The following is a 27,641-nucleotide window of genomic DNA, read 5'->3' as shown; positions in this document are numbered from 1 at the left end:
CATTAGACAGCGTTTATGTAGAGAGCATGCACACTAGACAGCGTTTATGTAGCGTATACACACTAGACAGCGTTTATGTAGAGAGCATGCTCCCTAGACAGCGTTTATGTAGAGAGCATGCACACTAGACATCGTTTATGTAGAGTATACACACTTGACAGCGTTTATGTCGAGAGTATACACACTTGACAGCGTTTATGTAGAGAGTATGCACACTAGACAGCGTTAATGTAGCGAGCATACACACTAGACAGCATTTATGTCGAGAGTATACACACTTGAGAGCGTTTATGTAGAGAGTATCCACACTCGACAGCGTTTATGTAGAGTGTACACACTTGACAGCGTTTATGTAGATAGTATGCACACTATACAGTGTTTATGTAGAGAGTATACATACTCGACAGCGTTTATGTAGAGAGTATACACACTCGACAGCGTTTATGTAGAGAGTATACACACTTGACAGCGTTTATGTAGATAGTATGCACACTCGACAGCGTTTATGTAGAGAGTATACACACTAGACAGTGTTTATGTAGAGAGTGTACACACTCGACAGCGTTTATGTAGAGAGTATACATACTCAACAGTGTTTATGTAGATAGTATGTACACTAGACAGTGTTTATGTAGAGTGTACACACTCGACAGCGTTTATGTAGAGAGTATACACACTCGACAGCGTTTATGTAGAGAGTATACACACTCGACAGCGTTTATGTAGAGTATACACACTCGACAGCGTTTATGTAGATAGTATGCACACTAGACAGTGTTTATGTAGAGAGTATACACACTCGACAGCGTTTATGTAGAGTATACACACTCGACAGCGTTTATGTAGAGAGTATACACACTAGACAACGCTTATGTCGAGAGTATGCACACTAGACAGCATTAATGTCGAGAGTATACACACTAGACAGTGCTTATCTCGAGAGTATGCACACTTGACAGCGTTTATGTCGAGAGTATACATACTAGACAGTGCTTATGTCGAGAGTATGCACACGAGACAGTGTTAATATAGCGAGCATACACACTAGACAGCATTTATGTAGAGAGTATGCACACTAGACAGTGTTTATGTAGAGAGTATGCACACTAGACAGCATTTATGTAGAGAGTATACACACTCGACAGCGTTTATGTAGAGTATACACACTCGACAGCGTTTATGTAAAGAGTATACACACTAGACAACGCTTATGTCGAGAGTATGCACACTAGACAGTGCTTATCTCGAGAGTATGCACACTAGACAGCGTTTATGTAGAGTATACACACTCGACAGCATTTATGTCGAGAGTATACATACTAGACAGTGCTTATGTCGAGAGTATGCACACGAGACAGTGTTAATGTAGCGAGCATACACACTAGACAGCATTTATGTAGAGAGTATGCACACTAGACAGTGTTTATGTAGAGAGTATGCACACTCGACAGCGTTTATGTAGAGAGTATACACACTCGACAGCGTTTATGTAGAGAGTATACACACTCGACAGCGTTTATGTAGAGAGTGTACACACTCGACAGCGTTTATGTAGAGAGTGTACACACTCGACAGTGTTTATGTAGAGAGTATGCACACTAGACAGTGTTTATGTAGAGAGTATACATACTCGACAGCGTTTATGTAGAGAGTATACACACTCGACAGCGTTTATGTAGAGAGTATACACACTCGACAGCGTTTATGTAGAGAGTATGCACACTAGACAGCATTAATGTCGAGAGTATACACACTAGACAGTGCTTATCTCGAGAGTATGCACACTAGACAGCTTTTATGTAGAGTATACACACTCGACAGCATTTATGTCGAGAGTATACATACTAGACAGTGCTTATGTCGAGAGTATGCACACGAGACAGTGTTAATGTAGCGAGCATACACACTAGACAGCATTTATGTAGAGAGTATGCACACAAGACAGTGTTTATGTAGAGAGTATGCACACTAGACAGTGTTTATGTAGAGAGTATACACACTCGACAGCGTTTATGTAGAGTATACACACTCGACAGCGTTTATGTAGAGAGTATACACACTCGACAGCGTTTATGTAGAGAGTGTACACACTCGACAGCGTTTATGTAGAGAGTATACACACTCGACAGTGTTTATGTAGAGAGTATACATACTCGACAGCGTTTATGGAGAGAGTGTACACACTTGACAGCGTTTATGTAGAGAGTATGCACATTAGACAGCGTTTATGTAGAGAGCATGCACACTAGACAGCGTTTATGTAGCGTATACACACTAGACAGCGTTTATGTAGAGAGCATGCACCCTAGACAGCGTTTATGTAGAGAGCATGCACACTAGACATCGTTTATGTAGAGTATACACACTTGACAGCGTTTATGTCGAGAGTATACACACTTGACAGCGTTTATGTAGAGAGTATGCACACTAGACAGCGTTAATGTAGCGAGCATACACACTAGACAGCATTTATGTCGAGAGTATACACACTTGACAGCGTTTATGTAGAGAGTATCCACACTCGACAGCGTTTATGTAGAGTATCCACACTCGACAGCGTTTATGTAGAGAGTATACACACTCGACAGCGTTTATGTAGAGAGTATCCACACTCGACAGCGTTTATGTAGAGTATCCACACTCGACAGCGTTTATGTAGAGAGTATACACACTCGACAGCGTTTATGTAGAGAGTATACACACTCGACAGCGTTTATGTAGAGAGTATACACACTAGACAGCGTTTATGTAGATAGTGTGCATACTAGACAGCGTTTATGTAGAGAGTATACACACTTGACAGGGTTTATGTAGAGAGTATACACACTCGACAGCGTTCATGTAGAGAGTATACATACTCGACAGCGTTTATGTAGAGAGCATGCACACTAGACAGCGTTTATGTAGAGTATACACACTAGACAGCGTTTATGTAGAGAGCATGCACACTAGACAGCGTTTATGTAAAGTATGCACACTTGACAGCGTTTATGTAGAGAGTATGCACACTACACAGCTTTTGTGTAGAGTATGCACACTACACAGCGTTTATGTAAAGAGTATGCACACTAGACAGTGTTTATGTAGAGAGTATGCACACTAGACAGTGTTTATGTAGAGAGTATACACACTTGACAGCGTTTATGTAGAGAGTATCCACACTCGACAGCGTTTATGTAGAGTATCCACACTCGACAGCGTTTATGTAGAGAGTATACACACTCGACAGCGTTTATGTAGAGAGTATCCACACTCGACAGCGTTTATGTAGAGTATCCACACTCGACAGCGTTTATGTAGAGAGTATACACACTCGACAGCGTTTATGTAGAGAGTATACACACTCGACAGCGTTTATGTAGAGAGTATACACACTAGACAGCGTTTATGTAGATAGTGTGCATACTAGACAGCGTTTATGTAGAGAGTATACACACTCGACAGCGTTTATGTAGAGAGTATACATACTCGACAGCGTTTATGTAGAGTGTACACACTTGACAGCGTTTATGTAGATAGTATGCACACTAGACAGTGTTTATGTAGAGAGTATACATACTCGACAGCGTTTATGTACAGAGTATACACACTCGACAGCGTTTATGTAGAGAGTATACACACTCGACAGCGTTTATGTAGAGAGTATACACACTCGACAGCGTTTATGTAGAGAGTATACATTCTCGACAGCGTTTATGTAGATAGTATACATACTCGACAGCGTTTATGTAGATAGTATGCACACTAGACAGTGTTTATGTAGATAGTGTGCATACTAGACAGCGTTTATGTAGAGAGTATACACACTTGACAGCGTTTATGTAGAGTATACACACTCGACAGCGTTTATGTAGAGAGTATACATACTCGACAGCGTTTATGTAGATAGTATGCACACTAGACAGTGTTTATGTAGATAGTGTGCATACTAGACAGCGTTTATGTAGAGAGCATGCACACTAGACAGCGTTTATGTAGAGTATACACACTAGACAGCGTTTATGTAGAGAGCATGCACCCTAGACAGCGTTTATGTAGAGAGCATGCACACTAGACAGCGTTTATGTAGAGTATACACATTAAACAGCATTTATGTAGAGAGTATGCACACTAGACAGCGTTAATGTAGCGAGCATACACACTACACAGCATTTATGTCGAGAATATACACACTTGACAGTGTTTATGTAAAGTATGCACACTTGACAGCGTTTATGTAGAGAGTATGCACACTACACAGCGTTTATGTAGAGTATGCACACTACACAGCATTTATGTAGAGAGTATGCACACTAGACAGTGTTTATGTAGAGAGTATACACACTTGACAGCGTTTATGTAGAGAGTATACATACTCGACAGCGTTTATGTAGAGTGTACACACTTGACAGCGTTTATGTAGAGAGTATACATACTCGACAGCGTTTATGGAGAGAGTGTACACACTTGACAGCGTTTATGTAGAGAGTATGCACATTAGACAGCGTTTATGTAGAGAGCATGCACACTAGACAGCGTTTATGTAGCGTATACACACTAGACAGCGTTTATGTAGAGAGCATGCTCCCTAGACAGCGTTTATGTAGAGAGCATGCACACTAGACATCGTTTATGTAGAGTATACACACTTGACAGCGTTTATGTCGAGAGTATACACACTTGACAGCGTTTATGTAGAGAGTATGCACACTAGACAGCGTTAATGTAGCGAGCATACACACTAGACAGCATTTATGTCGAGAGTATACACACTTGAGAGCGTTTATGTAGAGAGTATCCACACTCGACAGCGTTTATGTAGAGTGTACACACTTGACAGCGTTTATGGAGATAGTATGCACACTATACAGTGTTTATGTAGAGAGTATACATACTCGACAGCGTTTATGTAGAGAGTATACACACTCGACAGCGTTTATGTAGAGAGTATACACACTCGACAGCGTTTATGTAGAGAGTATACACACTCGACAGCGTTTATGTAGAGAGTATACATTCTCGACAGCGTTTATGTAGATAGTATACATACTCGACAGCATTTATGTAGATAGTATGCACACTAGACAGTGTTTATGTAGAGAGTGTACACACTCGACAGCGTTTATGTAGAGAGTATACACACTCGACAGCGTTTATGTAGAGAGTATACACACTAGACAGCGTTTATGTAGATAGTGTGCATACTAGACAGCGTTTATGTAGAGAGTATACACACTTGACAGCGTTTATGTAGAGAGTATACACACTCGACAGCGTTTATGTAGAGAGCATGCACACTAGACAGCGTTTATGTAGAGTATACACACTAGACAGCGTTTATGTAGAGAGCATGCACCCTAGACAGCGTTTATGTAGAGAGCATGCACACTAGACAGCGTTTATGTAGAGTATACACATTAAACAGCATTTATGTAGAGAGTATGCACACTAGACAGCGTTAATGTAGCGAGCATACACACTACACAGCATTTATGTCGAGAATATACACACTTGACAGCGTTTATGTAAAGTATGCACACTTGACAGCGTTTATGTAGAGAGTATGCACACTACACAGCGTTTATGTAGAGTATGCACACTACACAGCGTTTATGTAAAGAGTATGCACACTAGACAGTGTTTATGTAGAGAGTATGCACACTAGACAGCGTTTATGTAGATAGTATGCACACTAGACAGTGTTTATGTAGAGAGTATACATACTCGACAGCGTTTATGTAGAGAGTATACACACTCGACAGCGTTTATGTAGAGAGTATACACACTCGACAGCGTTTATGTAGAGAGTATACATTCTCGACAGCGTTTATGTAGATAGTATACATACTCGACAGCGTTTATGTAGATAGTATACATACTCGACAGCGTTTATGTAGATAGTATGCACACTAGACAGTGTTTATGTAGAGAGTGTACACACTCGACAGCGTTTATGTAGAGAGTATACATACTCAACAGCGTTTATGTAGATAGTATGTACACTAGACAGTGTTTATGTAGAGAGTGTACACACTCGACAGCGTTTATGTAGAGAGTATACATACTCGACAGCGTTTATGTAGATAGTATACATACTCGACAGCGTTTATGTAGATAGTATGTACACTAGACAGTGTTTATTTAGAGAGTGTACACACTCGACAGCGTTTATGTAGAGAGTATACATACTCAACAGTGTTTATGTAGATAGTATGTACACTAGACAGTGTTTATGTAGAGAGTGTACACACTCAACAGCGTTTATGTAGAGAGTATACACACTCGACAGCGTTTATGTAGAGAGTATACACACTCGACAGCGTTTATGTAGAGAGTATACACACTCGACAGCGTTTATGTAGATAGTATGGACACTAGACAGTGTTTATGTAGAGAGTATACATACTCGACAGCGTTTATGTAGAGAGTGTACACACTAGACAGTGTTTATGTAGAGAGCATGCACACTAGACAGCGTTTATGTAGAGTATACACAGTAAACAGCATTTATGTACAGAGTATGCACACTAGACAGCGTTAATGTAGCGAGCATACACACTAGACAGCATTTATGTCGAGAATATACACACTAGACACCGTTTATGTCGAGAGTATGCACACTAGACAGCGTTTATGTAGAGAGTATGCACACTAGACAGCGTTTATGTAGAGAGTATGCACACTAGACAGTGTTTATGTAGAGAGTATACACACTTGACAGTGTTTATGTAGAGATTATACACACTTGACAGTGTTTATGTAGAGAGTATGCACACTAGACAGCGTTTCTGTAGAGTATGCACACTTGACAGTGTAGACAGTATACACACTCGACAGCCTTTATGCAGAGAGTATACACACTCAACAGCGTTTATGTAGAAAGTATATGTTAGGGTTTTGCTGGGATTCGAACCCGGGTCGCTGGTGTGATAATCCAGCAAACCCCCACTAGGCCACCACGGGGATGAGTCAAGTGCAGAGGCGTGAGGTGAAAGTAGAGTATCAAAAACAGTTTATTTACAATATGTACAATCCAAGGGAAAAAACAAAAAGAATAATCCAAAGCTCAGAAGATAAACAAAAATAAAATATCCCAAGGTTCAAAGTCCAAAATCCAAATAAGAAAGGAAGAGGCAAAAACTCAAATGCTCAGAAGATAAAAAGGTCAAAACAAAATCCACAAAGTCCAAAAGAAAGTAGCAAAAAACCAAGAATACAACGACACAGGCAAGGTACATGGGACAGAGGGAACTAGCACTAACAGCATAGCAAAGGAAAAAGACTCTGTGACAAGGGAACAAACAGAGGGGTATTTATACACAAAATAAATTGAACACACGTGACGATAATGAAGACAAACAGGCAATCAACACAAACACAAAAAACACAGTGGCGGCCTCTAGAGGCCAAAACAAACATGACAAGATGGAAATAACAGCGGCCTCTAGAGGCCAAAACAGTCCCAGTACTAACAGTATACACACTCGACAGCGTTTATGTAGAGTATACACACTCAAGTGTTTATGTAGAGAGTATACACACTAGACAGCGTTTATGTAGAGAGCATGCACACTAGACAGCGTTTAGGTAGAGAGCATGCACACTAGACAGTGTTTATGTCGAGAGTATACACACTAGACAGCGTTTATGTCGAGAGTATGCACACTAGACAGCGTTTATGTCGAGAGCATGCACACTAGACAGCGTTTATGTAGAGAGCATGCACCCTAGACAGTGTTTATGTACAGTATGCACACTCGACAGCGTTTATGTAAAGTATACACACTAGACAGCGTTTATGTAGAGTATACACACTAGACAGCGTTTATGTAGAGTATACACACTAGACAGCGTTTATGTAGAGAGCATACACACTAGACAACGTTGATGTAGAGAGTATGCACACTACACAGCGTTTATGTAGAGAGCATGCACACTAGACAGCGTTTATGTAGAGAGCATACACACTAGACACCGTTTATGTCGAGAGTATACACACTAGACAGCGTTTATGTAGAGTATACACACTAGACAGCGTTTATGTAGAGTATACACACTAGACAGCGTTTATGTAGAGTATACACACTCGACAGCATTTATGTAGCGAGCATACACACTAGACAACGTTGATGTAGAGAGTATACATACTAGACAGCGTTTAGGTAGAGAGCATGCACACTAGACAGCGTTTATGTAGAGAGCATGCACACTAGACAGCGTTTATGTAGAGAGCATGCACCCTAGACAGTGTTTATGTACAGTATGCACACTCGACAGCGTTTATGTAGAGTATACACACTAGACAGCGTTTATGTAGAGTGTATACACACTAGACAGCGTTTATGGAGAGAGTGTACACACTTGACAGCGTTTATGTAGAGAGTATGCACATTAGACAGCGTTTATGTAGAGAGCATGCACACTAGACAGCGTTTATGTAGCGTATACACACTAGACAGCGTTTATGTAGAGAGCATGCTCCCTAGACAGCGTTTATGTAGAGAGCATGCACACTAGACATCGTTTATGTAGAGTATACACACTTGACAGCGTTTATGTCGAGAGTATACACACTTGACAGCGTTTATGTAGAGAGTATGCACACTAGACAGCGTTAATGTAGCGAGCATACACACTAGACAGCATTTATGTCGAGAGTATACACACTTGACAGCGTTTATGTAGAGAGTATCCACACTCGACAGCGTTTATGTAGAGTGTACACACTTGACAGCGTTTATGTAGATAGTATGCACACTATACAGTGTTTATGTAGAGAGTATACATACTCGACAGCGTTTATGTAGAGAGTATACACACTCGACAGCGTTTATGTAGAGAGTATACACACTCGACAGCGTTTATGTAGAGAGTATACACACTCGACAGCGTTTATGTAGAGAGTATACATTCTCGACAGCGTTTATGTAGATAGTATACATACTCGACAGCATTTATGTAGATAGTATGCACACTAGACAGTGTTTATGTAGAGAGTGTACACACTCGACAGCGTTTATGTAGAGAGTATACACACTCGACAGCGTTTATGTAGAGAGTATACACACTAGACAGCGTTTATGTAGATAGTGTGCATACTAGACAGCGTTTATGTAGAGAGTATACACACTTGACAGCGTTTATGTAGAGAGTATACACACTCGACAGCGTTTATGTAGAGAGCATGCACACTAGACAGCGTTTATGTAGAGTATACACACTAGACAGCGTTTATGTAGAGAGCATGCACCCTAGACAGCGTTTATGTAGAGAGCATGCACACTAGACAGCGTTTATGTAGAGTATACACATTAAACAGCATTTATGTAGAGAGTATGCACACTAGACAGCGTTAATGTAGCGAGCATACACACTACACAGCATTTATGTCGAGAATATACACACTTGACAGCGTTTATGTAAAGTATGCACACTTGACAGCGTTTATGTAGAGAGTATGCACACTACACAGCGTTTATGTAGAGTATGCACACTACACAGCGTTTATGTAAAGAGTATGCACACTAGACAGTGTTTATGTAGAGAGTATGCACACTAGACAGCGTTTATGTAGATAGTATGCACACTAGACAGTGTTTATGTAGAGAGTATACATACTCGACAGCGTTTATGTAGAGAGTATACACACTCGACAGCGTTTATGTAGAGAGTATACACACTCGACAGCGTTTATGTAGAGAGTATACACACTCGACAGCGTTTATGTAGAGAGTATACATTCTCGACAGCGTTTATGTAGATAGTATACATACTCGACAGCGTTTATGTAGATAGTATGCACACTAGACAGTGTTTATGTAGAGAGTGTACACACTCGACAGCGTTTATGTAGAGAGTATACATACTCAACAGTGTTTATGTAGATAGTATGTACACTAGACAGTGTTTATGTAGAGAGTGTACACACTCGACAGCGTTTATGTAGAGAGTATACACACTAGACAGTGTTTATGTAGAGAGTGTACACACTCAACAGCGTTTATGTAGAGAGTATACACACTCGACAGCGTTTATGTAGAGAGTATACACACTCGACAGCGTTTATGTAGAGAGTATACACACTCGACAGCGTTTATGTAGAGAGTGTACACACTAGACAGTGTTTATGTAGAGAGCATGCACACTAGACAGCGTTTATGTAGAGTATACACAGTAAACAGCATTTATGTACAGAGTATGCACACTAGACAGCGTTAATGTAGCGAGCATACACACTAGACAGCATTTATGTCGAGAATATACACACTAGACACCGTTTATGTCGAGAGTATGCACACTAGACAGCGTTTATGTCGAGAGTATGCACACTAGACAGCGTTTATGTAGAGAGTATGCACACTAGACAGTGTTTATGTAGAGAGTATACATACTCGACAGCGTTTATGTAGAGAGTGTACACACTAGACAGCGTTTATGTAGAGTATACACAGTAAACAGCATTTATGTACAGAGTATGCACACTAGACAGCGTTAATGTAGCGAGCATACACACTAGACAGCATTTATGTCGAGAGTATGCACACTAGACACCGTTTATGTCGCGAGTATGCACACTAGACAGTGTTTATGTAGAGAGTATACACACTTGACAGTGTTTATGTAGAGATTATACACACTTGACAGTGTTTATGTAGAGAGTATGCACACTAGACAGCGTTTCTGTAGAGGGTATGCACACTTGACAGCGTTTATGTAGAGTATGCACACTTGACAGTGTAGACAGTATACACACTCGACAGCCTTTATGCAGAGAGTATACACACTCAACAGCGTTTATGTAGAAAGTATATGTTAGGGTTTTGCTGGGATTCGAACCCGGGTCGCTGGTGTGATAATCCAGCAAACCCCCACTAGGCCACCACGGGGATGAGTCAAGTGCAGAGGCGTGAGGTGAAAGTAGAGTATCAAAAACAGTTTATTTACAATATGTACAATCCAAGGGAAAAAACAAAAAGAATAATCCAAAGCTCAGAAGATAAACAAAAATAAAATATCCCAAGGTTCAAAGTCCAAAATCCAAATAAGAAAGGAAGAGGCAAAAACTCAAATGCTCAGAAGATAAAAAGGTCAAAACAAAATCCACAAAGTCCAAAAGAAAGTAGCAAAAAACCAAGAATACAAAGACACAGGCAAGGTACATGGGACAGAGGGAACTAGCACTAACAGCATAGCAAAGGAAAAAGACTCTGTGACAAGGGAACAAACAGAGGGGTATTTATACACAAAATAAATTGAACACACGTGACGATAATGAAGACAAACAGGCAATCAACACAAACACAAAAAACACAGTGGCGGCCTCTAGAGGCCAAAACAAACATGACAAGATGGAAATAACAGCGGCCTCTAGAGGCCAAAACAGTCCCAGTACTAACAGTATACACACTCGACAGCGTTTATGTAGAGTATACACACTCAAGTGTTTATGTAGAGAGTATACACACTAGACAGCGTTTATGTAGAGAGCATGCACACTAGACAGCGTTTAGGTAGAGAGCATGCACACTAGACAGTGTTTATGTCGAGAGTATACACACTAGACAGCGTTTATGTCGAGAGTATGCACACTAGACAGCGTTTATGTCGAGAGCATGCACACTAGACAGCGTTTATGTAGAGAGCATGCACCCTAGACAGTGTTTATGTACAGTATGCACACTCGACAGCGTTTATGTAAAGTATACACACTAGACAGCGTTTATGTAGAGTATACACACTAGACAGCGTTTATGTAGAGAGCATACACACTAGACAACGTTGATGTAGAGAGTATGCACACTAGACAGCGTTTATGTAGAGAGCATGCACACTAGACAGCGTTTATGTAGAGAGCATACACACTAGACACCGTTTATGTCGAGACTATACACACTAGACAGCGTTTATGTAGAGTATACACACTAGACAGCGTTTATGTAGAGTATACACACTCGACAGCATTTATGTAGCGAGCATACACACTAGACAACGTTGATGTAGAGAGTATACATACTAGACAGCGTTTAGGTAGAGAGCATGCACACTAGACAGCGTTTATGTAGAGAGCATGCACACTAGACAGCGTTTATGTAGAGAGCATGCACCCTAGACAGTGTTTATGTACAGTATGCACACTCGACAGCGTTTATGTAGAGTATACACACTAGACAGCGTTTATGTAGAGAGTATACACACTAGACAGCGTTTATGTAGAGAGCATGCACACTAGACAACGTTTATGTAGAGAGTATACACACTAGACAGCGTTTATGTAGAGAGTATACACACTAGACAGCGTTTATGTAGAGAGCATGCACACTAGACAACGTTTATGTAGAGAGCATACACACTAGACAGCGTTTATGTAGAGAGTATACACACTAGACAGCGTTTATGTAGAGAGTATACACACTAGACAGCGTTTATGTAGAGAGTATACACACTCGACAGCGTTTATGTAGAGAGTATACACACTCGACAGCGTTTATGTAGAGTATACACACTAGACAGCGTTTATGTAGGGAGTATACACACTAGACAGCGTTTATGTAGAGAGCATACACACTAGACAGCGTTTATGTAGAGAGCATGCACACTAGACAGCGTTTATGTAGAGAGTATACACACTAGACAGCATTTATGTAGAGAGTATACACACTCGACAGCGTTTATGTAGAGAGTATACACACTCGACAGCGTTTATGTAGAGTATACACACTAGACAGCGTTTATGTAGAGAGCATACACACTAGACAGCGTTTATGTAGAGAGTATACACAGTCGACAGCGTTTATGTAGAGAGTATACACACTCGACAGCGTTTATGTCGAGAGTATGCACACTAGACAGCGTTTATGTCGAGAGTATGCACACTAGACAGCGTTTATGTCGAGAGCATGCACACTAGACAGCGTTTATGTCGAGAGCATGCACACTAGACAGCGTTTATGTAGAGAGCATGCACCCTAGACAGTGTTTATGTACAGTATGCACACTCGACAGCGTTTATGTAGAGTATACACACTAGACAGCGTTTATGTAAAGGATACACACTAGACAGCGTTTATGTAGAGAGCATGCACACTAGACAGCGTTTATGTAGAGAGCATACACACTAGACAGCGTTTATGTCGAGAGTATACACCCTAGACAGCGTTTATGTAGAGTATACACACTCGACAGCGTTTATGTAGCGAGCATACACACTAGACAACGTTGATGTAGAGAGTATACATACTAGACAGCGTTTCTGTCGAGAGTATGCACACTAGACAGTGTTTATGTAGAGTATGCACACTAGACAGCGTTTATGTCGAGAGTATGCACACTAGACAGCGTTTATGTCGAGAGTATGCACACTAGACAGCGTTTATGTCGAGAGTATACACACTAGACAGCGTTTATGTCGAGAGTATGCACACTAGACAGCGTTTATGTCGATAGCATGCACACTAGACAGCGTTTATGTAGAGAGCATGCACCCTAGACAGTGTTTATGTACAGTATGCACACTCGACAGCGTTTATGTAAAGTATACACTAGACAGCGTTTATGTAGAGTATACACACTAGACACCGTTTATGTAGAGTATACACACTAGACAGCGTTTATGTAGAGAGCATACACACTAGACAACGTTGATGTAGAGAGTATGCACACTAGACAGCGTTTATGTAGAGAGCATGCACACTAGACAGCGTTTATGTAGAGAGCATACACACTAGACACCGTTGATGTCGAGAGTATACACACTAGACAGCGTTTATGTAGAGTATACACACTAGACAGCGTTTATGTAGAGTATACACACTCGACAGCGTTTATGTAGCGAGCATACACACTAGACAACGTTGATGTAGAGAGTATACATACTAGACAGCGTTTCTGTCGAGAGTATGCACACTAGACAGTGTTTATGTCGAGAGTATGCACACTAGACAGCGTTTATGTAGAGAGTATGCACACTAGACAACGTTGATGTAGAGAGTATACATACTAGACAGCGTTTCTGTCGAGAGTATGCACACTAGACAGTGTTTATGTAGAGTATGCACACTAGACAGCGTTTATGTAGAGAGCATGCACACTAGACAGCGTTTATGTAGAGAGCATACACACTAGACAGCGTTTATGTCGAGAGTATACACACTAGACAGCGTTTATGTAGAGTATACACACTCGACAGCGTTTATGTAGCGAGCATACACACTAGACAACGTTGATGTAGAGAGTATACATACTAGACAGCGTTTCTGTCGAGAGTATGCACACTAGACAGTGTTTATGTAGAGTATGCACACTAGACAGCGTTTATGTCGAGAGTATGCACACTAGACAGCGTTTATGTCGAGAGTATGCACACTAGACAGCGTTTATGTCGAGAGTATACACACTAGACAGCGTTTATGTCGATAGCATGCACACTAGACAGCGTTTATGTCGATAGCATGCACACTAGACAGCGTTTATGTAGAGAGCATGCACCCTAGACAGTGTTTATGTACAGTATGCACACTCGACAGCGTTTATGTAAAGTATACACTAGACAGCGTTTATGTAGAGTATACACACTAGACACCGTTTATGTAGAGTATACACACTAGACAGCGTTTATGTAGAGAGCATACACACTAGACAACGTTGATGTAGAGAGTATGCACAGTAGACAGCGTTTATGTAGAGAGCATACACACTAGACACCGTTGATGTCGAGAGTATACACACTAGACAGCGTTTATGTAGAGTATACACACTAGACAGCGTTTATGTAGAGTATACACACTCGACAGCGTTTATGTAGCGAGCATACACACTAGACAACGTTGATGTAGAGAGTATACATACTAGACAGCGTTTCTGTCGAGAGTATGCACACTAGACAGTGTTTATGTCGAGAGTATGCACACTAGACAGCGTTTATGTCGAGAGTATGCACACTAGACAGCGTTTATGTCGAGAGTATGCACACTAGACAGCATTTATGTAGACAGCATACACACGACAATGTTTAGGTAGAGAGTATGCACACTAGACAACGTTTATGTAGAGAGTATGCACACTAGACAGCGTTCATGTAGAGAGCATACACACTAGACATCGTTTATGTAGAGAGTATACACACTAGACAGCGTTTATGTAGAGTATACACACTAGACAGCGTTTATGTAGAGAGTATGCACACTAGACAGCGTTTATGTAGAGAGCATACACACTAGACAGCGTTTATGTAGAGAGTATACACACTACACAGCGTTTATGTAGAGTATACACACTTGACAGAGTTTATGTAGAGTATACACACTTGACAGAGTTTATGTAGAGTATACACACTAGACAGCATTTATGTAGACAGCATACACACTAGACATCGTTTATGTAGAGTATACATACTAGACAGCGTTTATGTAGAGAGCATACACACTAGACAGCGTTTATGTAGATTATACACACTAGACAGCGTTTATGTAGAGAGCATACACACTAGACAGCGTTTATGTAGAGTATACACACTAGACAGCGTTTATGTAGAGAGTATACACACTAGACATCGTTTATGTAGAGTATACACACTAGACAGCGTTTATGTAGAGAGCATACACGCTAGACAGCGTTTATGTCGAGAGTATACACACTAGACAGCGTTTACGTAGAGAGCATACACACTAGACAGCGTTTATGTCGAGAGTATGCACACTAGACAGCGTTTATGTTGAGTATGCACACTAGACAGCGTTTATGTCGAGTATGCACACTAGACAGCGTTTATGTCGAGTATGCACACTAGACAGCGTTTATGTAAACAGAATACACACGAGACAGCGTTTATGTAGAGTATACACATGAGACAGCGTTTATGTAGAGTGTACACACTAGACAGCATTTATGTCGAGAGTATACACACGAGACAGCGTTTATGTAGAGTATACACACGAGACAGCGTTTATGTCGAGAGTATGCACACTAGACAGCGTTTATGTAGAGAGCATACACACTAGACAGCGTTTATGTAGAGAGTATACACACTACACAGCGTTTATGTAGAGTATACACACTTGACAGAGTTTATGTAGAGTATACACACTTGACAGAGTTTATGTAGAGTATACACACTAGACAGCATTTATGTAGACAGCATACACACTAGACAGCGTTCATGTAGAGAGTATACACACTAGACATCGTTTATGTAGAGTATACATACTAGACAGCGTTTATGTAGAGAGCATACACACTAGACAGCGTTTATGTAGATTATACACACTAGACAGCGTTTATGTAGAGAGCATACACACTAGACAGCGTTTATGTAGAGTATACACACTAGACAGCGTTTATGTAGAGAGTATACACACTAGACATCGTTTATGTAGAGTATACACACTAGACAGCGTTTATGTAGAGAGCATACACGCTAGACAGCGTTTATGTCGAGAGTATACACGCTAGACAGCGTTTACGTAGAGAGCATACACACTAGACAGCGTTTATGTCGAGAGTATGCACACTAGACAGCGTTTATGTTGAGTATGCACACTAGACAGCGTTTATGTCGAGTATGCACACTAGACAGCGTTTATGTCGAGTATGCACACTAGACAGCGTTTATGTAAACAGAATACACACGAGACAGCGTTTATGTAGAGTATACACATGAGACAGCGTTTATGTAGAGTGTACACACTAGACAGCATTTATGTCGAGAGTATACACATGAGACAGCGTTTATGTAGAGTATACACACGAGACAGCGTTTATGTCGAGAGTATGCACACTAGACAGCGTTTATGTAGAGTGTACACACTAGACAGCGTTTATGTAGAGCATACACACTAGACAGTGTTTATGTAGAGAGTATACACACTAGACAGCGTTTATGTAGAGTGTACACACTAGACAGCGTTTATGTAGAGCATACACACTAGACAGTGTTTATGTAGAGAGTATACACACTAGACAGCGTTTATGTAGAGTATACACACGAGACAGCGTTTATGTCGAGAGTATGCACACTAGACAGCGTTTATGTAGAGTATACACACTAGACAGCGTTTATGTAGAGTATACACACTAGACAGCGTTTATGTAGAGTATACACACGAGACAGCGTTTATGTAGAGTATACACACGAGACAGCGTTTATGTCGAGAGTATGCACACTAGACAGCGTTTATGTAGAGTGTACACACTAGACAGCGTTTATGTAGAGCATACACACAAGACAGTGTTTATGTAGAGAGTATACACACTAGACAGCGTTTATGTAGAGTGTACACACTAGACAGCGTTTATGTAGAGCATACACACTAGACAGTGTTTATGTAGAGAGTATACACACTAGACAGCGTTTATGTCGAGAGTATGCACACTAGACAGCGTTTATGTAGAGTATACACACTAGACAGCGTTTATGTAGAGTATACACACTAGACAGCGTTTATGTAGAGTATACACACTAGACAGCGTTTATGTAGAGTATACACACGAGACAGCGTTTATGTAGAGTATACACACGAGACAGCGTTTATGTAGAGTATACAAACGAGACAGCGTTTATGTAGAGTGTACACACGAGACAGCATTTATGTAGAGTGTACACACTAGACAGCGTTTATGTCGAGAGTATACACACTCGACAGCGTTTATGTCGAGAGTATGCACACTAGACAGCGTTTACGTAGAGAGTATACACACTAGACAGCGTTTATGTAGAGTATACACACGAGACAGCGTTTATGTAGAGTATACACACGAGACAGCGTTTATGTAGAGTGTACACACTTGACAGCGTTTATGTAGAGTATACACACTAGGCAGCGTTTATGTAGAGAGTATACACACTAGAAAGCGTTTATGTAGAGTATACACACTAGACAGTGTTTATGCAGAGTGTACACACTAGACAGTGTTTATGTCGAGAGTATACACACTAGACAGCGTTTATGTCGAGAGTATACACACTAGACAGCGTTTATGTCGAGAGTATGCACACTAGACAGCGTTTATGTAGAGTATACACACTAGACAGCGTTTATGTAGAGTATGCACACTAGACAGCGTTTACGTAGAGAGCATACACACTAGACAGCGTTTATGTCGAGAGTATGCACACTAGACAGCGTTTATGTAGAGTATACACACTAGACAGCGTTTATGTAGAGTATGCACACTAGACAGCGTTTATGTAGAGTATACACACTAGACAGCGTTCATGTAAACAGAATACACACGAGACAGCGTTTATGTAGAGTATACACACGAGACAGCGTTATGTAGAGTGTACACACTAGACAGCGTTTATGTAGAGCATACACACTAGACAGCGTTTATGTCGAGAGTATACACATTCGACAGCGTTTATGTAGAGTATACACACGAGACAGCGTTTATGTCGAGAGTATGCACACTAGACAGCGTTTATGTAGAGCGTACACACTAGACAGCGTTTATGTAGAGCATACACACTAGACAGTGTTTATGTAGAGTATACACACTAGACAGCGTTTATGTCGAGAGTATGCACACTAGACAGCGTTTATGTAGAGTATACACACTAGACAGCGTTTATGTAGAGTATACACACGAGACAGCGTTTATGTAGAGTATACACACAAGACAGCGTTTATGTAGAGTATACACACGAGACAGCGTTTATGTCGAGAGTATGCACACTAGACAGCGTTTATGTAGAGTGTACACACTAGACAGCGTTTATGTAGAGCATACACACTAGACAGTGTTTATGTAGAGAGTATACACACTAGACAGCGTTTATGTCGAGAGTATGCACACTAGACAGCGTTTATGTAGAGTATACACACGAGACAGCGTTTATGTAGAGTATACACACGAGACAGCGTTTATGTAGAGTATACACACGAGACAGCGTTTATGTAGAGTATACACACGAGACAGCGTTTATGTAGAGTATACACACGAGACAGCGTTTATGTAGAGTATACACACGAGACAGCGTTTATGTAGAGTGTACACACTCGACAGCGTTTATGTCGAGAGTATACACACTCGACAGCGTTTATGTCGAGAGTATACACACTCGACAGCGTTTATGTCGAGAGTATACACACTAGACAACGTTTATGTAGAGTATACACACTAGACAGTGTTTATGCAGAGTGTACACACTAGACAGTGTTTATGTCGAGAGTATACACACTAGACAGCGTTTATGTCGAGAGTATGCACACTAGACAGCGTTTCTGTAGAGAGTATGTTATGCACAACCTGTCAACCTCGATTACAATTTCCTATTTCTGTATTGGCCTAATTTAATGTTTTAAAGTAATGATTTTTTCGACTAAAATGAATGACTAAAACCCTTTTAGTTTTCGTCGACTATAACAAGACCAAAACTATCAAGGATGGAATTGACTAAAATGTGACTAAAACTAATAAGCATTTCGTCCAAAATACCAAGCCTAAAACTAAATCAAAAATGGCTGCCAAAAGCAACACTGGCTGACACATATACAACCATTCATACTCACACCTACGGTCAATTTAGAGTCACCAGTTAACCTAACCTGCATGTCTTTGGACTGTGGGGAAACCGGAGCACCCACAGGAAACCCACGCGGATACGGGGAGAACATGCAAACTCCACACAGAAAGGCCCTCGCCGGCCACGGGGCTCGAACCCGGACTTTCTTGCTGTGAGGCGACAGCGCTAATCACTACACCACCGTGCCGCCCCGGTTTTTCTGATGTAAAAAAAAAAAAAATGAAACCACGATTAATAATTTCAAAACTTTTCCCACCTTTAATGTGACCTATAACCTGTACAATTCAACTGAAAAACAAACAAATCTGTGAGGGGGAAAAAAGATAAAAAAATAAAAAACATACAATAAGCTGGTTGCATAAGTATGCACACCCTTAAACTAATACTTTGTTGAAGCACCTTTTGATTTAATTACATCATTCAGTCTTTTTGGGTAGGAGTCTATCGGCCTGCCACATCTAGACTTGACAATATTTGCCCACTTTTCCTTGCAAAAGCGCTCCAAATCTGTCAGATTGCGAGGGCATCTCTTGTGCACAGCCCTTTTCAGGTCACCCCACAGATCCTCAATTGGATTTAGGTCTGGGCTCTGGCTGGACCATTCCAAAACTTTTTTGGGGTCATTGACATGCGGAAGATGAAATTCCTCTTCAGCTTTCTAGCAGACACCTGAAGGTTTTGGGCCAAAATTGACTGGTATTTAGAACTGTTCATAATTCCCTCCACGTTGACTAAAGCCCCTGTTCCAGCTGAAGAAAAACAACCCCAAAACATGATGCTGCCACCACCATGCTTCACCGTGGGTATGGTGTTCTTTTGGTGATGCACAATGTTGTTTTTGCGCCAAACATACCTTTTGGAATTGTGGCCAAAAAGTTCAACCTTGGTTTCCTCAGACTACAATATTTTCCCCACATGCTTTTGGGAGAGCTGATGTATTTTTTTTTTTTGCAAAATTTAGCCGGGGCTGGACGTTTTTCTTTGACCCTACCTCATAGTCCAGACATATGGAGAGTACGGGAGATTGTTATCACATGTAGTACACAACCAGTACTTGCCAGAAATTCCTGCAGCTCCTTCAGTGTTGCTGTAGGCTTCTTGGCAGCCTAATGCCATGGAAATTTTTTTGTACCCTTCTCCTGACTGATAACTTTCAACAGTGAGATCCCTTTGATGCTTTGTAAGCTCTCTGTGAACCCTGGCTTTTGCTGGAGGATGCAACTGAGTAAATGTCTGAACTTTATTTGGAGTTAATCAGTCATTTTAATTGATGGCAGGTGTGAACCCAAAAAGACTGAATGCTATAATTAAATCAAAAGGTGCTTCAAAAAAGTATTAGTTTAAGGGTGTGCACACTTATGCAACCAGCTCATTGTACTTTTTAATTTTTTATGCCTCCCCCCAACAGATTTGTTTGTTTTCCAATTGAATTGTACAGGTTATAGGTCACATTAAAGGTGGGAAAAGTTTTGAAATTATTTATCGTGGTTTCATTTTTTTCACATCAGAAAAACTTATCATTTTAATGGGGCGTGTACACTTTTTATATCCACTGGAGCTCATGCATTTTTTTTTTTACCAACACTGTCATTTCAGATTTTCTATGAGCTGTTTAGGGCCAGTTTAGACACAGCATTTACTAATTTACAGTATCAATGCATTTACATATACTGTGATTGTGTATTAATTTGTACTATTTATGACTACACAACTATAACATAAAATTACCCATAATGTTACATTATATTGGAAAGATGAATTGTCAAGAATGCTGCACCATTATTCCTTTAAAAATTCAACAAATGAAAATATGCACTGAAGATATAGTATCAGGAAATAGCATTTTCCTTTGCAACAAAAAAGCAAAAGACACAATAAAAATACTAATACAATAAAATCAAGTATTGCCAGGCAAAACAAAGCTCGCCCGATAGCACTTATGATGACTATGAAGGAAGATATCGTGAAATAATGATTTTGACCTTTTTGGTGACTTTGTCCTTGATTTTGACCTCGTGTGTGGACATACTCGGCCAATAAACATGGTTCTGGTTCTGATTCTCTGCTGCTCTCAGCCAATCAGAACACACCGTACTGCTCTCACATCGTACTGCGCGATTGTTACACTCTTACAGCACGATAACATGGTGGCGACCGCTTCTATATGAAGTAGTAGCCACAAAAACCTTGACCTTGACCGGATGATTCCCGAAATGTTAGAGGTTCTATTTAAGACCAATACCCATCTATCCTGAAAGTTTCAGGAAGATTGGTCCAGCCGTTTTCCCGTAATCTCATTAACAAACAAACAAAGAAACAAACCTCACCAAAAACAATACCTCACCCCCTGGTGGACTCCATCCCAGGCGAGGTAAAAATGAATGAAAAGAGAGCAAACAATGAGATAAACATTTAATTAGAGTCTGCATGAATAGCCCTAGTTGTACTTAACACATTAATTACTGAAAGTTTGGTTTAAATGAACAAATAAATGTCATATTTTGCAAAACGCTAAAGAAAACGATATGCTTGAGAAAGGAAGAGAGAGTTTATAATCTGCTGTATAATAAGGATATAAATTAGCACTTACTTTCTCAAGTGCATTCTATCAGTTAGTATTTTATTTTTATATCATCTGACCGTTAATTGTGTGGGGCGGCACAGTGGTGTAGTGGTTAGCGCTGTCACCTCACAGCAAGAAGGTCCGGGTTCGAGCCCCGTGGCCGGCGAGGGCCTTTCTGTGCGGAGTTTGCATGTTCTCCCCGTGTCTGCGTGGGTTTCCTCCGGGTGCTCCGGTTTCCCCCACAGTCCAAAGACATGCAGGTTAGGTTAACTGGTGACTCTAAATTGAGCGTAGGTGTGAATGTGAATGGTTGTCTGTGTCTATGTGTCAGCCCTGTGATGACCTGGCGACTTGTCCAGGGTGTACCCCGCCTTTCGCCCGTAGTCAGCTGGGATAGGCTCCAGCTTGTCTGCGACCCTGTAGAACAGGATAAAGCGGCTAGAGATAATGAGATGAGATAATTGTGTGCACAAGTAAATAAAGCCACAAGATACAAAATCAAATGTCATTAAATCTGAATATGTGTACAGGATTTACGCTATTTTTCCACAATTTTAATTTGCTATTTTGATTGTCAGATTAATAAAATAGTTATTATTTGGCACATTCTCTGTGCTCCATGGACAAAGCAATTATATGCCCATGGTTTAAAGGTCCTTGGGATAACCAGTGCCTGTGATTAAAGCTCTCTGATTTCTTCCATGTGAAAAAAAAATAATGCTACAATACTATCAATTAATTAACAGTCTCAAACTGATTTATTTGATATTGGTCTCAAAGTCCAATAGATAGTTTTGCTGAGTATATTTAAAACCCAAAACATTTTAACCATGACATCTTGTGATTTATATCAAACTGTCAGACAGAGGCGCTGGACTGCTCCTCTCTTGAGCTGATATTGTGCAAGAATATTGGGCTGAAGTACAAGATCAAAATCACAACTCGATTTTGCACAAACATCATCCTACACCTACACAAACTCTTCAATAACTTCTAAACCGTGCTTAAGACCATAGTTCCTACTGAAGACTCAATGCAAATACAGCCCTGAAAGACAATATTCAACTAAATAAAGTCAATAATTTTAATATTGAGGTGATGGACTGTGCTGTTTATATTACAGCATGGTATAAAGCATGTAAAACATTTTGTAGGAATTAATAAGGATATCAATAAATAACAGCTACGAAAAGCTAAATGTTAAAGGGCATTTGTTATGCTTATGCTCAATGCATGTGAAATAAATTTAGAAGTAATGGTGTACATGTCTTTAACAGTGCAGAGGGAGCAGGAGAATACTGTTGAACTGAGGATCGTGCTGGTGGGAAAGACTGGAGTGGGAAAGAGTGCCGTAGGAAACACTATTCTGGGAAAAGAGGCATTCTCATCCGTCTTGTCGAGCTCATCTGTGAGCTCAGACTGTGATAAAGTCAGAGGAAAAGTAAATGGTAGAAATGTTGCTGTAATAGACACGCCAGGCCTTTTTGACACAGAACTATCAAATGATGAAATTGTAAAAAGAATCAAGACATGCATATTCCTGTCTGCACCAGGCCCTCATGTGTTTTTGGTGGTTCTCCAACTGGGAAGAATCACAAAAGAAGAGAAAGACACAATGGAGATCATCAAGGAAATTTTTGGTAAAGGTTCTTTACCGTACATCATGCTGCTCTTCACACATGGAGACAGACTGGCAAAGAGTAAGAAGACTATTCATGAATTTGTTGGAGAAAGTCCTCAACTGATGCATTTTATCCAGACAACTAGTGGACAATATCACACATTTAACAACTTGGACAAAGATCCAAACCAGGTTATCGTACTCTTTGAACATATAGAGCAGCTGATTACAAGAAATGGAGGAAGTCACTACACAAATGAAATACTTGAGATGGCTGAAAGAGCAATTCAAGAGGAACAGTTAAAGATTCAAAGAGAAACTCAAATGGATGCTGAGCAAGCAAGAGAGAAAGCAGAAAGAAGCAGTAAATACATGAAAACTGCTGCTGGAGTTGGGTTGGCTACAGCAGTTGCGGGTGTAGCCGCTGCTGCGGCAGTCCGTGGACTTTGCACAATACAGTAATTTATAATTACAGATTACATCGGAAATTAAGTCAATTGGACAAGAATGAATGAATAATGATCTGTTTTTGAGGATGCCAACATCACAGAGTGATTTACACTCTGAATTGCTGACTTTAATATGTAAGGGCATTTAGTTCGTGAAGGCTTTTATTATCTATCAGTAGAGGCTAAGGTATAACTGAGAAGTTTTTGACTTGGAGGTTAAGGTGGTTTCCTTTATGATTCCTATCATCATTTGAAATCTAAAATAATCAGGGTAAATGACAAGAAGGGTGACCAGTAAATTTTATAAAAGATTTCAAAATTAGTTATCTTCATTTCCTCTATTGCATGAAGCCCTACACTGAGTTACAACTGTGATATAATTGAACAAGAGTGTATTTCTTCTTTGTTAAATTCAGTCAAAAACAATAAAACAGTACATAAAGTCACACATTGCAATCTGTTTCCTCTTCCTGTCATTTGAACACACTTCCTGCACAGTGTCCGTTGTTTGTAAGTTACATTTTATCCATGTGCGCTCTCAAAAGAAACTTTTTGAGCTTTTAAAGGCCATATTTTCCAGGCACAGAGGAACAGCTGCGACTGGTGTTGGTTGGCCTTCAGGGTGTCGGGAAGAGTGCAGCAGGAAACACCATTCTTGGCAGTGAAGAATTTCAATCAGACATCAGCTCCAGTGCTCTGACGCAGCGGACTGAAAGCGGGGAAGGTCTGGTATGTGGAAAATATGTGATGGTGGTGGACACTCCAGGTCTCGGCACACTCTCAGATACAGAGATGAAGCAGGAGATGGAGAAAGCTGTGACCCTCTGCCATCCTGGACCCCATACCTTTCTCATTGTCATCCAGCTGGGACGCTTCACGGAGCAAGAGAGGAGTGTGATGGACATGCTGGTTGAAATGTTAGGTTCAAATATTAATCTCTACTGCATGGTGTTGTTTACTTATGGAGACAAACTGAAGAACAAAACAATAGATCAGTTTGTGAAAGAGGACAAGAACTTGATGAAACTGATTGGCAAATGTGAGGGACAGTACCATGTGTTCAATTATTCTAACACAGAAAATAAAGCTCAGGTCAGTGAGCTCTTGGAGAAGATAGACGCCATGACCAGGAAAAGGAAGAAGCAGCCATTTTATGTAAAGAGTGCAAAAAAGGCACAGTATCCTTGGGCAAACTTATTCTACATTGCTGTGCCTTGTGTGGCATTCTTAGCAATTACAATGGTTTGTCTCAAGAAGCAAGTACCAGCAGAACCACAATCACAGTCATCCTCATTAGAGAATGCTGTCCCTAAAGCACTGATTTCTGTAGCTATAGGGTTAGGAACTTGGTGGATCCTGAGGAAATTCCAGAAATAACTCCTGCAATGTAATGCCTATGGCAATGCCAATGTCCAACTGCTAATGAAATCACCAATAACATGATGATTAACCACATTTTCGTCTTATGAAATGTTTAATATAATCTCACTAATTTAGAAGGAAATGCCTGTATAATTTAAATCAGAGTGATAGGTTTTTGTTCAGATTGTTTTTGTCTTAGTCTAGACTCTAGAGGAATATTATTTGGCACATGCTGTTCTCTTGTTTATATGTCTATTTCATAATCTATGGCATAAAATGTAAATTAAGTGAAAATGTACTGATCAAGATATCCATGTGGTGAAATAAATGCAATATCAAGTAAAATGTGTGTTTGGATTTGTTCAGCATGCACTGAGAACTTGTTTGCACTATATTCAATGTCAGTGATGTCAGAGATGTTATGATATTACCGTACATTGTAAATTAGGACTCATAAATAAGATTAGTTTGACAGTTGCAACAATCTGTTTTCTCTGAACAGTGCATGAGCAACAGAAACCTCATGAAGATCTCCGGATTGTTGTTTTGGGGAAAACTGGAGTTGGAAAAAGCTCTGCTGGAAACACCATCCTGGGTGAAGAAGCCTTCAAATATGATATATCAGCATCATCTGTGACCAAGGAATGCTGCAAGGACATCAAACAAGTAAATGGCAGGAAAATTGCAGTGATTGATACTCCAGGCCTGTTTGATCCAAACTTTACATTAGAGGAGATAGTAGATAGGCTCAAGTTCTGCATCCCTCTCTCTGCTCCTGGTCCACATGTCTTCCTGTTCGTGGTTCAGCCTGGCAGATTCACTGAGGAAGACAAGAAGACAGTGGAGATCTTTCTGAAGGTATTCGGGGAAGATGCCATTCACCACACTATGGTCTTGTTCACCCAAGGAGACAAGCTTGGTAAAAGAAACATGCAAGGGTTTGTTCGTCAAAACCAAGATCTGGCAAAATTCTTCAACATGTGTAACCAGAGGCACCATGTTTTCAACAATGAGGTGAAGGATCCTACACAGGTGTTTCAGCTGCTGGAAAAGATTGACAAAATGTTGTCAGAAAATGGAGGAAATTATTATACCAATGAAATGCTGCAGATGGCAGAGCAAGCGATTGAGGAAGAGAAACAGCGGCTTCTGAAGGAACGTGAAGAGCAGAGATGCAGGCAGTTTGAGGCTCTGAAGCAGGAAGCTCTGTTTGAAGCTTACACAGAGTTTCAGGAGAAGCAGGAGAGAGAGGCCAGAGAGCAAGCGGAAAAGAAAAACAAGTACATTGACTTCATCGCACAGGTTTTGTGGAGTCTCCTTGAGAACTTCCTCACAAAGCAATTACAAAATGCAGGAAAAAATGAAGCATAATTCATCTGCGTCATTATTTAATGGGGTTGTTGCATTTTTCTAATGTGTAATCCTCATTTACTCATACACTCTTTCTTATCGTCTGACACAAAAAAATACACTAATAATATTCTGTTCTTCTGTGACTGAATGTCATTCAGTAATCTCTGTTCCTGTGTGTGAATAAGAAAATGGTAGAAAATAGAAAAGTAGACAAATAAAGACAAGATGTTGTATTTTGGAATAAGTTCTGTTCTACCTGTCAAAAAATAAAATTCTTAATTCAAATGTCATGTTATTTAATGGGATGTGTAATATGGAGACAGTTTTAAGTGATGGAGCCAACGATAAGACTGGGTCAGTGTGGGTTAGGGTCAGGTAGCTTGATTCAGTAGAAATGAAATGGGACACATGAGGCAGGTGTGAACAGAAACATCCATGATTCAAGAGAAGGAAAAAAAAACAAAAACAGTTACACAAGGACTAGGGAATTAATAATGACAAGTTGGGGTAACAACACCAAGAAGTAATGGGGTACAAAGGACACCAGATTCAGTTATAATAAATATGGTGTTAGATACAGATAAAAATAGACTGGGGCAGAAAAAAAGATCAAAGCAGATGTCAGAATGGAAAACATACCAAACATAGAAAAGAACTAGAACTAATCATGTAATGACAAAAACAGGCAAGAGGTGGCACATCCAAACGGGGAATGATTACAAATTGGAGATTTAACAGTAAAAAAAGATGCCATTGGAACATTTACTATTTAATTTTCTTACAAATTATTGCTCA

General features: G+C 40.3%; 1 protein-coding gene across 3 annotated transcripts in view; it reads left to right on the top strand.

Annotated features, from left to right (window-relative positions):
- LOC132889693 (GTPase IMAP family member 9-like) overlaps window positions 1–27,010 on the top strand; it is a 99,490-nt gene extending 72,480 nt beyond the window's left edge. Inside the window, exon 2 of one of the 3 annotated variants that reach the window (XM_060926442.1) lies at window positions 25,996–27,010. In XM_060926442.1, coding sequence (XP_060782425.1) covers window positions 25,996–26,864 — 869 coding nt within the window. In that variant the 3' untranslated portion in view covers window positions 26,865–27,010. Of the gene's footprint in view, window positions 1–23,338; window positions 24,482–24,711; window positions 25,808–25,995 lie in introns of those variants that run through there. The other 2 variants (XM_060926444.1, XM_060926443.1) reach the window with 2 other exon arrangements.
- Window positions 27,011–27,641: the final 631 nt, after the last annotated feature.

This window comes from Neoarius graeffei, chromosome 7 (genome assembly GCF_027579695.1).
Source record: "Neoarius graeffei isolate fNeoGra1 chromosome 7, fNeoGra1.pri, whole genome shotgun sequence".
NCBI classification, from domain to species: Eukaryota; Metazoa; Chordata; class Actinopteri; order Siluriformes; family Ariidae; genus Neoarius; species Neoarius graeffei.
Note: the sequence above shows the minus strand (reverse complement) of the source record. Positions and strands in the feature narration are given on the sequence as shown.